Genomic DNA, 15,831 nt, shown 5'->3' on the forward strand with positions numbered 1-15,831 from the left:
GACTCACAACCCATACACCTGGCAAAGCATGTGAATAGACAAATAAAAAGGTGTACAAACCAACAGTAAAAAAAAAAAAAAGTAATAAGTCCAAAAAGTGAGCCAGAGGACAGACAAACAGACACGATCCCACCCTGTGTCTGAGTATACCTGGGTACCAGGGTATACAGAGACACACAAGGAAAAAGGCTCACCCTATCAGACACTAGAGATGTGGTTAGAACCCTGGTGAGATAGGGCACACTCCCATCACAATGACAGAATAAGAACCTGTGTTATCAGCGAGTGTGGCGTGGATGGGAAGCCAGGTCACTCACAGACTGCTTATGGGAACAGAAGAGGGTGACAGCAATGCTGTAGATCAACCTGGGATGGATGTCTCCAGAAGGCCCATGTAGTAAAGGGCTGGTTCCCAAGAGAGAGTAGATATATGAGGGGGTGAGGCTATAGGAGGTTTTCAAGTCACTGAAGGTGCCATCAAAAGGGACAGTGGGATATGCTCCAGCCCGTCCCTGTCTGTCACCATTCAGACACGAAGCGTGCAGCTTGGCTCCATCACCCTGTTGTGATGAGCTGCTTCAGAACCAAAGCAGCAGGACCAACCCATTGCGGGCTAGACCCCTGAACCGAGAGCCAAAGCAGCCCTTTGCCTTCACAGCCCGGTGGTCTCAGCAGTTGAGATGCAAAGTGGACATCACCTGCACAGGATGTCTTAGGGCTTTATCATGAAGCTAATTCTCAGCAACAGTATGCTGGCACTCCTGGCATTTAGCACGGAGAACTACACTTACATCTGTAGAAAAAAATCTGTACACACACATTCACTGCAGCTTTATCTACAATGGCCCAAGCCTGCCAACAACCCAGTTGTCCTTCAGCAGGGGGATAGCTAAGCCAAGTGTGCTGCCTCCGAGCTGTGGACTGTTGCGTGGCTGCCGAGAGGAAAGAACTGTTGTAGCACACAGCAACTTGAATGAGTCTAGGCGATTACATCGAGCAAGAAGGGATTCTATAGGCTGCACACATCACCACTCGGTTTATGCAACCTTCTAACAGGACACAGTTATAAGCATAGGGAGTGGGTTAGTGGTGTGTGGCCCCGAGGAAGAGAGGGTGTCACGAGGTCCTCATGTTTCTGTATCTCTGTAGTATCAATGTCAGTGTCCCGGGGTGACAGCGTCCTACAGTTCTACAGGCTGTCACTGTGAGGGAGCTGGACTACAGATCCCTGGGGTCCCTGGGGGTCCTTGGGGTCTCGGTGTTCTTTCAACTGCATGTGAGTCCATAGTCAGCACAGCATAAGCTTGATTCAGAATACGCTAAACGGTTAAATTTGAATTTGACATAAACAAAGATGTTTAAGTAGGTGTCCCATAAAATATTTGGGACACACATAAATAAAACTGATTTCTTACTTATCTTGAAGCCAAATTTAACTGGGAATCTCAAGTTACACCTGGCATCCTACTCCACCCAGGGAAGAGCAGACACTTGCCATTCATCCATGCCCTCTCCACACCTTTCTTGAGCCCTACTGTGTGCCGGGTACCATTCTAGGCATAGGGGATTCAGCTGTCCTGACCCTCATGCTGCTGACCTTGTAGTGGGAGCTAATGAGCAATAAAGACTCAAAGGGCTGTGCAAAGAGAGTGTGCTCAAATGGTGGGAAGATAAAAGCAGCGTGGTACACTGAGGCTAGGTGGACACTGGGGAGAGAAGTCCTCCTGAGAAAAGGCTAAACTTCACCCTCATGGACAGCGTGTACAAAATCCCTGGGTGGGAGCATGATGGTTGTCTCAGGAGTTCAGGACTAGGGTTAATGAGCTGGAGAAGGCAAGACTCCTGAGAGGTTTGCATCTTTTCCTACCTGACATGTCAGACCTAGAAACGCTTCTGAAGCCCCAAACCCTCCTGGTCCTTTGAGCCCAGGATGCAGGCTTTTCCGAATTTTGAAGGTGAGCCCCACATCCACCCTAGATGTGGGGCAGGGCTTGCAAGCCCAGTAGCCTGAGGACTGCTGGCTGGCTTCCGGGAAGGTGGGGCCTGGCCTCTTGGGGGCCCTTGACATGCCACACTGTCCACTCTCTCTAGTCAAGTATGTAAGTGGCTTGGGCAGCCACTAAGTGGAGCTAGTCTTATCTGGGCCTCGCCCTCACTGCCTGGGGCTGGGTCCCTGTTGTCCCCCATATGCTGGCCGCCCTAGAGCCATGCCCAGAATAGAAAGCCAGCCCCCAGGAGCACCCAGACCAGACAGGGCAGGGCAGGAAGGGACAAGACCAACACCCCTTGTGAGCAAGAGGTGACTCCATGCTCAGGTGGAATTCCATCCCCCTTAGCTCACCTCCCTGAAGCTAGTCACATTCCAGCAGAGCTGGCCTATCCCGGGGGGGCCCTGTCCTCAGGCTGCCTGTCTGTCCAGTCTGGTCTCACTCCTCACTGTAGACAGGGGCTGCTGACAGCACGTCCTTCCTTAGGACCCTCCAGAGCACCTAGCACACTTTACCCTGCAGGTATAGCAAGGCCTCCACAGCCAACAGAAAGGTACAATGTCGTCCTGGGGACTTGGAGATACCGTCACCAAGCCAAGAGATAGCAGAAGCCACCTTAACATGAGGAACAGGGAATGTTTCCTATGCAGTCCAGTGGGGTCCCAGGTTGTCCCTGTTCTGAACACATTCCTGCCAGCCCCTCCCTCCCCAAAGCCCTCCTGCCCTCTGTTTTACCCCTACTTCCCTGAACCCACCCCCACCCCCCCAGAGGCCTAGTGTCCTAAGCAGTTCCTGCTCTTCTCTCCCTCCATGGTTCCTGGGCCTGCTCCAAGGTACCAGAACACTAGCCTTCACCACCCCCAACCTCCAGGAGAACCCCACTATGCTCTCTAAGACCTGTCTCCTCTGCCTAACCCAGTGAGGGGCACACCCCCGAGCTTAGCCCAAAGGCTGCTTATTATACTTCCCAAACTCCTGGGAGTCTACACCTGCTACCTCTAAGACCTTTCACCTCCCTCTACCAGGGAGGGAGAGGGACCCACCCAAAACTTACCCCATTAAGCTGCCTCTGACTACTCCTGACACATAAGGCTTGCATTTGACTCCAGCATTCTCAGCAACCTCACCACCTTTTACCAGCTTCAGACAGGGAGCCCCTACTACTCTTTTAGGATTTAACAACCCCCCTCCCCTCTTTTTTTTTTTAAGTTTTTTTATTGAGTGCAGGGCATTATGAATGCTGACATTGCACCTCTGAATCCCAGGCCTACTTATGCTGACTGCCTTCTTCCTGGGGTGCCCCTGCTTATCCATCAAGGCCCAGCTAAAGATGCCTCTCTTCTCTCAGCCATCTCTTGTAGGAAACTGCACTGCTGCTGTGTCAGAGCCACGGTTCTCCTACAACGCCAGACGTGTGGCCCTCATGCTAACTTGAGTACCTTGAGGACACGGACCATGGAGTAGTTAGTTCTCTCCCTGCCACCCAAGGGACAGGAAAGAGATCATTCAACAACACAAGGGTTACTATGACCATGCTCCAAATGTCTCTTTGCCTCCAGTGTCCTGTGACTTGAACCACCAACCAGAATGAGTGAGCTTAGTATTCTACCAACCTGAGTGGAGTGGCCTGTGACATCAGTCTAGAAATAATGTGCCCCCCCCCAAAAAAAAACAACAGGAGAGACTTCAGTTGCCAGTCATCTTCCCCAGAGGCACCTACAATCTCTGGCCTGCCTTTTTGTAACGACCCCCACCATGGCAGATGCTGAAGCACATCGGCCACCATGCCCTGGCTGCCATAGCCTGGTTTTGGAGTCCCCTGAAGCATCACACTGGTCCCTTCCCTTTACAGGGTACACAGGGTACTCCTGTCTCAATGGACCCTCAGGGGCCTGCAGAAGGTATTTGTGGCCTTTCTCCTGGCTCTCCTGGCCCACCTTTCTCTCACACTGACTGCTGATGAGCCCCAGAGCCTGTGCTCAGGTTGAGTCTTGTCTCTGTGAGGCATTGAGTGATCAACAAGACTGTGATCCTTCCTAAGCCTCACTATCCATCTCTGCTCAACTGCTATAGGCCTTTCCCCACCAGCTATACAGAGAGTCCAGTGCAGCCTGGTGGGTCCTGAGAAGGGGTTTGCTTTATAGTTGGACAGGGTCCCCAACTAACCCTCACACTCAAGATAGAAAATGGTCCCTAGATAAACAGCCCCCAAGGGTGCTGTGGTGATTTGAGTGAGAGTGGCCCCATAGGCTCACATATTTGAAGGCTTAGTCATCAGGAAGTAGCAGTATTTGAAAGGATTAGAAGGATTAGGGGGTGTGGCCTTGTTGGAGTCATTGTAGGTGGGCTTTGAGGTTTCAAAAGCCCATACCAGGCCCAGTTTCTCTCTCTCTCTCTCTCTCTCTCTCTCTCTCTCTCTCTCTCTCTCTCCCTCTCTCTCTCTCTCCCTCTCTCTCTCTCTCCTCTCTTTCTTTCTTTCTCTCTTCTCTCTCTCCCCCTCATACTCCTTTTCTGTGTCTGTCTCCCTGTCTCTTTATCTCTCTGTTTGTCTCTGTCTCTGTCTGTCTCTGTCTGTCTGTCTCTCTCTCTCCATATATATATATGTGATATATATATATATATATATATATATATATATATATATATATCACAATGTAGCTCTCAACTACTGTTCCAGCATCATGAGGATAAGAGACTACACCTCTGAAAACATAAGCCAGCCCTAATTAAATACTTTCTTTCATAACTGTTGCCTTGGCTGTGGTGTCTCTTCAGAGCAACCGAACAGTGACTAAGACAGGTTCTCACCAGCAAGTGTGGAGAATCTCCCTTTCTGTGCCCCCAAACCTCAGGCAGGCCCAGCCTGAGCTCCATCCATACCCAATGTCTACCTGGACCTTGCTGTCTCCACAGTCCATTTCTATGACCTCTACCCTTCTCTGCTTTGGGGCCAAAGTACATCCACCGAGCTGCCATAGGCCCTGATCAATGTCCCGCGTGCAGCACTGCCATCTCCAGGGTCTGGGGTGCAGCTGTAAGGAGTACTCCAGTCTGTCCTGAGTGAGAAAGCTAGGGAACACAGCTGCATCCCAGAAGAGGTGAGGAAGGAACAAGAAGGATTCTCTCTGGGAGGGAGTGTCTTGGCTGAGACTTGGACAAGGAGAAACCACATCAAGACATCCTGTCGATTTGGGATCCTCCAGGAACCCACAGACCAACTAGAATACACTACGTACCAGGCATAGGTCTCATCCTTCTGGGAACGTCACCTCTTTTCCCTTCTCAGACAAATTCAGCTGTCTTTGGGCCTCCCTCTTCCAAGAAGCCCTCTGAGGCTTTCCTGTGACCCTGTAGTGCCCACACGCCAGAGCAGCATGACTGAGCAGCAGCCTCAAGCCTTGTGCCTAGAACCAACTGTGTAGCTTAGGAAGCTCTCTTACCAGAGCTGCTAACCAGCTTCACTTTGATCCATGGGCTAGCCTCACACTTTACCTCACTACAGGCCAAGCAAGCATCTGTGGTAAGGAGACTGGTGACGAAGGAAGGAAGTTGCTACCTTGTGCCAGCCTCCAAGGAGTGAGACCTTCTGGGAGGGGTAGCACCTGTGACCACCGACGTGCCCTGGGACTTGGACTACAGCAGTGAAAAGGAACAAACAGCTGAGATGCCTGAGGGATGGCCCATCTGGACAGATGATCCCTCAGGCCACCCAATTTACCTGGATATCACTCTGGGGCAGACAAGGTCTCTTTTACTCACCAAGGCTGCTCAGAGGCCTATGATGGGGGAGGGGCACTAGAAAGGGGGCACTTCCTCTTACCCTTCTGGATACAAAACCATCTATGCTCTCACAGTATGTAAGCTCCCAGCCACACTTCTGACTAGCTTCCTCTGAGTGCTGCACATGTCTGCAACATGAACCCATACCTACCCTGGCTGAGTGCAAGAGGACGGTGGGTCAGGTCCTAGGTGGGCAGCCTTCTCTTCTCACCTCAGCCCTGGCTGAGGAATGAATGACAGAGCCAAACTGAGCTCAAGTGACCCTGCCACCTTCTCAACCCCTGCAGCCATGTACACATCTGTGCAGAGAATATGAACACTGTGGCCAAACATGCCTGGCCCCAGTGACTAGGGATCTTTAACATATGACCTTCTGCCCGTGCCTCAGTTTCTCCACCTGTAAAGCAGGGTTCAAGTGACACCAGCTCATGGGGATTCTATGAGCTGAAATATCCAGGCCAGAAGATGTGTAGCCCCGTGGGATCTGCTCCACCAGGACAAGACACTGTCACTGTCACCAGGCCAAACATCAGACTCTCACGTTTGAGCTTTTCTGGGAACTGTCTTTGCTTTTTTGCTTCTCTAATTTTGAGAGCATCTCAAAAGATGAAGTGATGACGGCACAGAAAACCAGAGGCGTATACCCAAGGCCTGGCTATTCTGCTCCCAGAAACCACCCAGCTAGTCAGTCAGACCTGCGGATGGGCCCCGATCCCCACTTCACCATACTCTGTGTCTGTGAATTCCCTATCCACACTCACTCATACCTCACGGAGCAGAGCACAAACTCCCTCCCACTTCAAATGTCTCGTAGGCCTTCTGAGATCCAGGCCAGCCTTAGGCCTCAACCAGGTGCACAGCCCACTCAGGCAGCATTCGCCTAGGTCAATGCCTGGTCAGGCTGCTGATGTGTGAATACTTCTGGAATGGGGTTCCCAGCATTGCGTTGGTCCTTTTGTGCATTTCAACAGCCATGGTAGATCCTTAGGTTTGCCAGAACCTGCCTCCCTCTGTCCCTATCTCATGGCACCTTGGTTTTATTTTCTGGACCTTCGGTCCCATATGTTTCTCTTCATGGGATGGGCCAGCCAGCTCCCTTCTTTTCCCAGCCAGGCTGCTGGACACAGGAGAAATCCTGCCCTACTCTTCTAGGCTAGACATAGATCTTGGTTGACAAGACAGGAAGTGGGTAGCTGCTCTAAAAGCTGATCCATGTGGATGCCTCCAGCAGCTGCCTCGGTTCTTCCCCAGAGTCCGCTTATACAGCTGGCCCTGGAGCCCTAAAGACCCCACAAGACTTCTTCCTCCCTCCTGCTGAGAAGCAACCATGTTGGTTATGTGAATGTTTAGTATTCAGCCAATAAGCTTCATATTGTACACCCCTGGCACCAGAGTGGAGCAGAAGGAAGCTAAGTGCAGCACTGGGCTATGCCAGACCCCACCCCTGTCACCAAGGACCTCACTGCAGTGTCCTCCCTGCAGCCTACCTTCCGACCCGCCTCGTTATTGTGTAAGTTCATGAGCGTCCGGGCATTCTGCTTGATCTCCCGGGCATCCACGAAGACCTTGGCGAAGCCGATGCCGTAGCGGATGTCGGCAGAGCAGCCACCCCACTTCCAGCCCTCGTCCCGGTGGTACTGGCCTTGCTTCTCCTTGTCGCAGCCACAGTCGCTCAGGTTGCCCTGGGTGCAGGCAGCAGTGATGGCATGGGCCACGCCCGCAGCGATAATCGCATAGGTGAAGGCAGCCTCCCGACTCCCTGGGGGCAGAAGAGTAGAGAGAGCTTTGTAAGAGCTGGTCTGGGAGACCCTCTGGCAAGGGCAGCTAGGGAGAAGGTGAGGCCCGGCTCGGGAGAAAGGCTGAGCATAGTGCAGTGGCTTTCCAAAACTCAAGCAAAAGTCTGATGCTGCCTGTGCAGAGAGCTCCTTAGGGTGGTGACGATACGTGGGACAGTAATCAAGTTCACGCTTACTCTCCTGAAATCCCTGACCCTCAGCAAAGCTGAACATGGGGGTGGGGAGCGTCTATCCCATGTCCACACACTGCCTCTCCCAGCAAGCTTGACAGGACCATGTCACTTGTACATGTTCAGATCACAGAAAAGCAACATTTATAAAACACCTGTGGAGTGCTTAGGCTGAAGGCTGAAACTGGGGCCATTAATCCTTGCCTCTGTGACTTGACCAGTGACCACCCCCACCCCGTGCCTCTGTCTCCTCGGCTGTGGCAATGACAAGTAGCATTAAGTGTTTGTCTTCAAAGCTCTATCCAGTACTCAGCAGGGACATTGTTCCACTGTAAGGGGTAGAGGGGTCCGAGCATCAGGATGTAGCCAATACTTGAGTGGATGCAAGTATCACGTTGCTATTTAGCTTCTCTGAGCCTCAGTCTCCCCTCTGCCAACTAGGTTCAAGGGACTTGTGTGCACTGTGGGGTGAAGTAGAGCCGGACTTGCCCGTGGTGATCCCTGAATGAGCCCTGGGCTCTCACAGCCTGGGCGCTGAGGAAGGAGCTGGAGCTGGAGCAGGTGCACAGGTAGGGGAGTGCACCTCAGAAGGGTGTGTGTTCTGGGAGCTGGGGCAGAGCTGGTAAGGGTCTGCTGGGGAAACTGAGGAAGCAATGACAAACCTACAAGTAACCTAGACCTTGGCCTCCACCTGGGGCTCCCTCCAACCTGCTTCACACACCATCTATCCTGCCCTCAACCATTGCTGCTCTGGTGTCTTCTTGGCTGGGCAGAGCCGGTATTGCTCTGCCTTTCATTGCTGTCAACACAGGCTTATGTCAGATTTCATTTCTGCCACTTACTGGCTACTATGGGATAGTCTCTCTTCTCCAAGACCCTGGTCTTTCCATCTGTGAGCCTGGAACAATACCAGTGCCTAGCCAAGAGGGGAATGTGAGTCCCATGAAAAATGCTTAGCCCAGAGCCTGGCTTAACAACTGGGGTCCTCAGAGTGGAGCCCCTGTCCTTCTTCAAAACTGCAGCTCAACACTGTGACCTGCAGAAGACACTTAAAGTACCTGCCGAGTTCCCCAGGTCCATAAGGAGGAAAAGAGAAAGCCCCCCTGCCCCAACCTGGGTACCAACTCACTCCAGAAAACCAAACACACAAGACACAAAACTCCAGGAAAGGCACTAATGTCAATGTCAAACCTGTAAGGGTTTTGGAGACAGGGGCCATCAGAGGTGACTGGTCCACTCTTTCCAGCTGTGTAACCCAGGTGAAGCAACGGTGTCTCTGTGCCCAACTCCTCCACTATTAAAGGGGTTATAACAGCACCTGCTCTCCAATGAGGTTGTGAGGAAGATAAAATAGTCGCCACTGTTAAAGTAGGAGAAAGCGTGCCAAACAGTAGCCATTACAGCATTTATGGGGGACAGCACTAGCTGGTTCTCACAAAGCTAAAGGGGAAGAGCAGCTCTTTTGCCTGCATTTGATGAAGCCAGGAGAGTGGTCTGGCTTATTCAGGGCACCCAGAGCAGAGCTTCACACCTGCCCCTGGCTATCTCATATGAACAAAGGCTGTCCTGGGATTAGATCACTTCAGAATAGGGGAGGTCGTTGCTGCCAGAGTCCAGCAGGTGGAAGAAGTAAGCAGACCCATATGCAAACTGAGGGGTGACCAGGAGCCCTCAGCCTCAGCCTCAGCCTCAGCCTCAGCCTTCTCTGGCTTCACCCTGTGAGCCCTATGCTTCCTGTGGTAACTGTGTGCCTGCCTGCCACCCAGCATGTGAGCATCTGTTTCTCTTGGGTCTCCTGAGCCACAAATTGATGTAGGTGGTGAATGGTAGTCAGCTGTTGAGAATGATGGCTACAGCTATGGCCATGGCTTTTGTCCCTCACATTCCTTGAGGCAAAGGAAGTGTAGCCACACTTCTAGTTAAAGGTGTACCTGACCACACGGAGTCTGATCCTGGGCCATGCATGGTGTCTACCTTCCTGACAAGATGGCGCTTAGCACCCCTGCTCTGAGAAGCAAGGAGGGACAGCTACCCTCGCTTAGCATTGGGTGCTCAAGGGCAGGTGCTATTTGCACCCATGCTCAGCCCTCTGGGATGCTGAAGAGCTGCTGTGTGACCTCAAAGAATGCACCTAGCCTTGCTGTGCCTTGTTTAGTCCTTTCTCTGTGAATACCTCTAACCCAAACGGGATGAGAGGTAGGCACCATCCAGTTCCTAGCACACACTTCCGTAAGGATCAGGAGTAACACCAGATTTGTAACGGGTGCAATCACGGGCTGTTAGGAAGGTGCCAAGACCCCCTCTGCCACCCCCACCTTAGTTTCCTCATAGCCCTTCTTACTGTATCTGTCCCGGGTCACTCGTTCCCACTGTCCCTAGAGAATATAACTTCCTTCAGTGTAGCACTCTGGCATAGATGCCTGCCCTGGAGAGGAGGAATGGAGACGATCCACAGCAGCAGCAGCAGCCTTGGGGTGCACAGGATGTGGCTCACTCACAGCTCATGTGAAGAGGATACTGTCCTCAAGAACAGCCCTTCAGCTGGAGAGGTGGCTAAGGAGTTAAGAGTGCTTGCTGCTCTTGCAGGGGACCCAGGTTCAGTTCCCAGCACTCACAACCACCTGTCACTCTAGTTCCAGGGGATCTCGTGACCTCCACGGGCATCAAACGAGCACATGGTACCCATATATACATGCAGGTAAAACAGTCATACAGATAAAATAGAATAAAGTAAAATAAATAAATAAACAGCCATCAAATGAGTTAGCGACAGCACACCCACTTTGCAGATGAAAAGACTGAGGCTCAGGTATGTCTGACCAGGCAGAGGTGGAGACTATGGCGAACAGGCTATGTGCCTCTTAGCCCATCCTGTCTACCACAACCAGAGAGCCAACACAGTCATCTGTGGGCCCTGCAGACTCAGAGAGACAAAGGTGGACAAGGAGAAACATTTGTTGTGCACCTACTAGGTAACAGACTCACATCTGGGTCTCTGCGCTATATTTTGCAACAGCCCCCAATGTAAGACAATACCCAAATTTACTGGTAATGAAGGTTTCCTACCTAGATAGACTAGAGCTGTGAATCAAAGCCTTTGCTGGACAGCACTTCCCCTTAGCCCTGCCTTGCTACCTGCCTTGTCACTGTATGTGAAACTCATGGTTAGAGCTCTCCCCAGAATGCATCACTTCTGTCAAGAGATGACATCTAGTTATCAGTTAATACTTGTCAGTAAGGTCAGACCCTGGCACCCTGAGAAGGAAATAAGGTGATGGCAGATCTAGCAAGGAAGGGCCCTAGATCCCCAAGTCCCATTCTCAAGAAGCCACCCAGTACTCTGAGGCTTCCTTCCCTGGATTGGGGGTGGGGTAGTGAGGCTCAGAGAAAGGTATTGATGGATGTCACAGACATAGGTACAGCCAGAAGCATTGAGAGGTCACAGGGTGTCCCTATTCATGACCTGAGCCATTCCCAAATCCCGATGGTCCATATTCTTCCCAGCACAGTCCAAAGAAGCCCTCACTGGGGCACTTACTGAGTGCATCTCCTTGAACTTGCAAAACGTCTGCAAAGTTCTGAGAGACTGAAAAGTGGATATTAGCCCAGAAACTTAGTATACCCAAGATATAAGAGACAATTTGTAAAACACATGAAACTGAAGAAGAACGAAGACCAAAGTGTGGACACTTTGCCCCTTCTTAGAATTGGAAACAATCACCCATGGAAGGAGTTACAGAGACACAGTTTGGAGCTGAGACAAAAGGATGGACCATCTAGAGACTGCCATATCCAGGGATCCATCCCATAATTAGCCTCCAAACAATGACACCATTGCATACACTAGCAAGCGTTTGCTGAAAGGACCCTGATATAGCTGTCTCTTGTGAGACTAGGCCGGGGCCTAGCAAACACAGAAGTGGATGCTCACAGTCAGCTATTGGATGGATCACAGGGCCCCCAATGGAGGAGCTAGAGAAAGCAACCAAAGAGCTAAAGAGATCTGCAACCCTGTAGGTGCAACAACATTATGAACTAACCAGTACCCCAGAGCTCTTGACTCTAGCTGCATATGTATCAAAAGATGGCCTAGTCGGCCATCACTGGAAAGAGGCCCATTGGACACGCAAACTTTATATGCCCCAGTACAGGGGAACGCCAGGGCCAAAAAGTGGGAATGGGTGGGTAGGGGAGTGGGGGGGTATGGGGGACTTTTGGGATAGCATTGGAAATGTAATTGAGGAAAATACGTAATAGAAAAAAAAAAGAAGTTCTGAGAGGTTCCTTCAGCTCCTGCAACAATGGTGGATGGGATCGGATGGCACCTCATTGATACAGAGTATGTCAAATCTTCAGAAATGGGCTGCAGGTGAGGCTGTGTCTGAACACCTTGCCGAGAAGGACAAACCAAGGCAACCTACCTCTGAGAGGCAGACTGGCCCTTGTTACCCCTTTCACAGAAGGCAGATCATGAGGCCCAGACACAAGCCCTGACAGCTGGGCTGCAGGGTATGACCCACTCTCCTGTGGCTCCTGGCTCTTATTCCAGCCCACCAATTCACAGCCCACCTCTCCACCAGACCTTCCACACATCTGGTAAGTGGGTGCCAGCTCGGCTGAAGCTGTCCCCTGTGGTGATGAATCTGACCTGAAGTACCAGTAGCTGAAGAAAGGTCTTCATCCAAACAGTGACCTCTGTCATCTCAGCCAAGCATGTGCCCAGCCCCTGCCCTCAGTGAACATTTCCTGAGCACCTACTGTGTGCTAGGCACTGTGCTGCAGGCTGGATGAACTAAGATGTGGGATTCAGGTGTGGCTCTGCCTTTGCAAGAAGACAGAAAGCAGATTACATCACTCTGTCAGCTGAGGACTTCAAGGAAAAATAAAAACACCCCAGTGACAAGAACTGGGGCTGTCAGAGTTTGAAAGTTCTGTGAGGAGAAGAGTCTCCCAGACAGGGGCACCCAGACCATGTCTTTGGCTGGTGTGGACCAGGTGAGCCAGGGATGCAGAGGAGGAGACGGAGTAGGTAACATAGGGAGTCCTGCTGAGTGTCAGAATCCTGTCTTGAGCAGAGCCTTCTCCTGTCCCTAGAGTCAAAGAAGTGACTCCCAGAGCCACAGACAGAAGGAAAGCCTGCCTGAGGTCACCCATGACTCCAGAGACCAGACTAGAACCAGCCCCTGGGCCCCCATCGAGGAATCCCCTCCCTCCCTTCCACCTTACCCTCGAATCTCACTGGCCACATATCAGGGGTTTCTACACAGAAACCCGGGGAAGCAAGCCAAAGTGTCTCCATTTCAGCCTGGGTGACAGGGTGCTTGCCATCCATTCCCACTACTCCACACTTAGCTGGGTGACTCTGAGCCCACACCCTGAGTCCCTGAGCCTCAACATTCCCATCTGCGAACTTAGAACCCAGGAGGCCACTGGCAGGCTGCCCTGAAGACCAGTGAGGCTCCTCAGGAGCCTCTAGGAGAATGTTAGCAAGGGGATGGGGGCAGGGGGTAAATGTTCCTGGAGAGGTGAGCCAGAGCCTGGTTGACGCCCTCTGTGTTCGGCTCCATAGCAGTCCCATGGGGACAGAGGAAATGAGCCCTGTCCAAGCTGGCCCCAAAGATTCCATCCTCCGCCCTTTGCGATCGCTGCCCGTGGTTTGCACCGGAATATTATCTGGGTGTATTTACGGTATCTCACTGGAAACCACAGAGTGCATTGTAGATTTTTTTTTCTCTCTTTTGCTATTTAAAGCCTACGGGTCAGAGAATGAGCAGTCTACAGTGACACCAGCAGAAACGTCCGGTGATCGGGAAAACAGGCAGATGGAAAAAGGTTGCTCTCGCCAGACTGGTGTGATAGCTGTTCACAGCCCAGTGTTCTGCCACACGGTAGTTAGGAGAGGCTCCCTGCATAGCCAGGTGATGTAAGGGTTAGGAATCATGTGTGGGAGGCTGAGTCAGGTGTAGAGACAGGAGACAGGAATGGGGAAAGGATGGATTCACTCCACTCTAACCTGCTGCTCCAATCCCCAATCCAGGGAAGGAGACTCTGTCTGTGGGTTCTCCTTCCTACAGAGTCAGGCCACGGCACACTGCTAACTGTCCCCCAATGGTCACCATCCATCCACTATGACTCTTCCCTAAGTGCCTTTCTGCCACTCTATGAGGCACCATAAATGTATCCAGGTGGTTTCAAAGCAGGACCCAGAGCCTGGGTAACCTGGGGTCACAGCCTGGCTCTGCTTTCTGGCATGGCAAGACCCCGTGAGAGTTAACTTTTCATTTCTGTACTATGAATTATGAACAATTTTCCTGAAGAGGTTGTTAGGAGCCTGACCCACACCTGGCAGGTATCAGTAAATACCTCAAAGCAGAGGCATTGTTGGCTAGAGTGGCATCTACCATGACATAGCTGCAGTGTCCTCATTTCTGAGGCCCTTCCTAATGTCCTCTCCCTTCATTTGTGGGCAGCACTTTATCCATATGCATTTTTTACTGACTTGAGTTTTCTTTCTCTCCCCATGAGGTTGTGGGGACCTAAGATTATTGACCTATGAAATCTCCAGGTTGAATGAATGACTGTGGGAAAGTGATTGTGTGAGTGTGCATGTACAAGTGTGTGTGTGTGTGTGTGTGTGTGTGTGTGTGTGTGTGTGTGTGTGTGTGTTGGACTGTCTACCATAGGGAAGCTGGGAAGACCATGCAACAAAAAGCTCATCTCAAAGAATAGTGTCAGGAGAGCGAAAATCCAGGATGAACTGAGGCTTGCAAAAAAAAAAAAAATGCAAACGAGACAAAAAGCCCTTTGTTGGCTGTGTTCTAAGCGAGAATGGGTAAAGAAAAGGGCTTTTGCTTGGGCAAGATGGCGCATTGTTAAGAAAGGCAGAGAGAAAGTGGAGCTGGCCGCCCCTCTCTCTATCTCCCTCCCTGGAAAGGACTTCCCATCCATCCTGCCAAGCAGCCAAACACTGCTCCACTTTCACAGGCTGTGGGTAAAAGACAGAGCCTTTTGGGGACCTGTAGGGGTTCTCAGGCAAGGGATGTGGATAGTCCCCTCCAGTAAAGAAGTGCAAGGCTCAAACAACTACCCCAGGGAGAAAGGATGACACACTCTTGGGAGCAATGCATCAGAGTTTTCCAAGCACTAGACAGAGGCGGGTGGACCTGAGGCTGAGTCCTAGGTCATGTGTGCCCATCCCTGGAAAAATTCTGCAGGAGGGTACCAAATCAGAGGCCATGAGCATTTGGAAAGGAATGTAGCAGCCCCTGAGCACATGATGGGAAACCACCAATTCTTTGTTGATAATGCTGGCGACATAGCAAATTTCTGAGTGTACAAAGAATGTGATTACCACCCAACATCCTGATCAAATCTCTTGGACAGCTCCCTGTCAGAGCAGAACCTTTGGATGTGATGGGCAGAACCTTTCCATGGGAAGGCTGGGAATGACAGAACACGCCTGTAACCATAGCCCTTGGGAGTGGAGAGAAGTTTAACACCGTCCTCAGCCGCATAGTGTGTTTAAAGCCAGCCTGGGCTAAATGAAACCATGTCTCAAAAATAAAGGAAAACAAAACAAAGAACCACCTGGGATCCCTGGTTCTCCCTTTCTCTCTGAAGCCTCCTTGCCATCCCTGTGCATCAGCCCAGCATCCTGCTGGCCCAGCATCTCTAGAATCCAGGATCCTATATGAGTCACAATAGCACTGATCAGCCATCCCTGCCACCACCCCCCCATCCTGTCCTGACCAGCCCCTACTTCAGGTGGCCTTGTAGGCAGTTCTGTGTTACAGACCTTGTAGCCCTCCACTTACAGTGTACTTCAATCCTGGCTTTATCTGTTCCCATCAGATGGTAAGAGTACCAGGTCAGAGCCTGTGGCTGACTAGGGTATTGCTCACCAGCTTTTATTGCAGAGATTCTATCTGTGGGACAGGTGAGTGTAGCGTGTGCAAATAGGTATGAGGGGACCTTAGCCCATTAGCATTAAACAGCCCTGGATTTAACCAAACACTCCTCAGAAGCAGTGAAATGTTCTGGACTTAGGCTGTGCCATGCATTCCTGAATATATGTCAGACGTGTCTGTGAGTTTTTAC

The 15,831-nt window shown here is 51.3% G+C and overlaps 1 protein-coding gene across 2 annotated transcripts in view; it reads right to left on the reverse strand.

The window, feature by feature from the left end:
- Wnt7a (wingless-type MMTV integration site family, member 7A) overlaps nucleotides 1-15,831 on the reverse strand; it is a 47,373-nt gene that overhangs the window by 23,173 nt on the left and 8,369 nt on the right. Inside the window, exon 3 of one of the 2 annotated variants that reach the window (NM_001363757.1) lies at nucleotides 7,411-7,527. In NM_001363757.1, coding sequence (NP_001350686.1) covers nucleotides 7,411-7,527 — 117 coding nt within the window. Of the gene's footprint in view, nucleotides 1-7,255; nucleotides 7,528-15,831 lie in introns of both variants that reach the window. The other variant, NM_009527.4, reaches the window with a different exon arrangement.

This window comes from Mus musculus, chromosome 6 (genome assembly GCF_000001635.26).
Source record: "Mus musculus strain C57BL/6J chromosome 6, GRCm38.p6 C57BL/6J".
Lineage (NCBI taxonomy): Eukaryota > Metazoa > Chordata > Mammalia > Rodentia > Muridae > Mus > Mus musculus.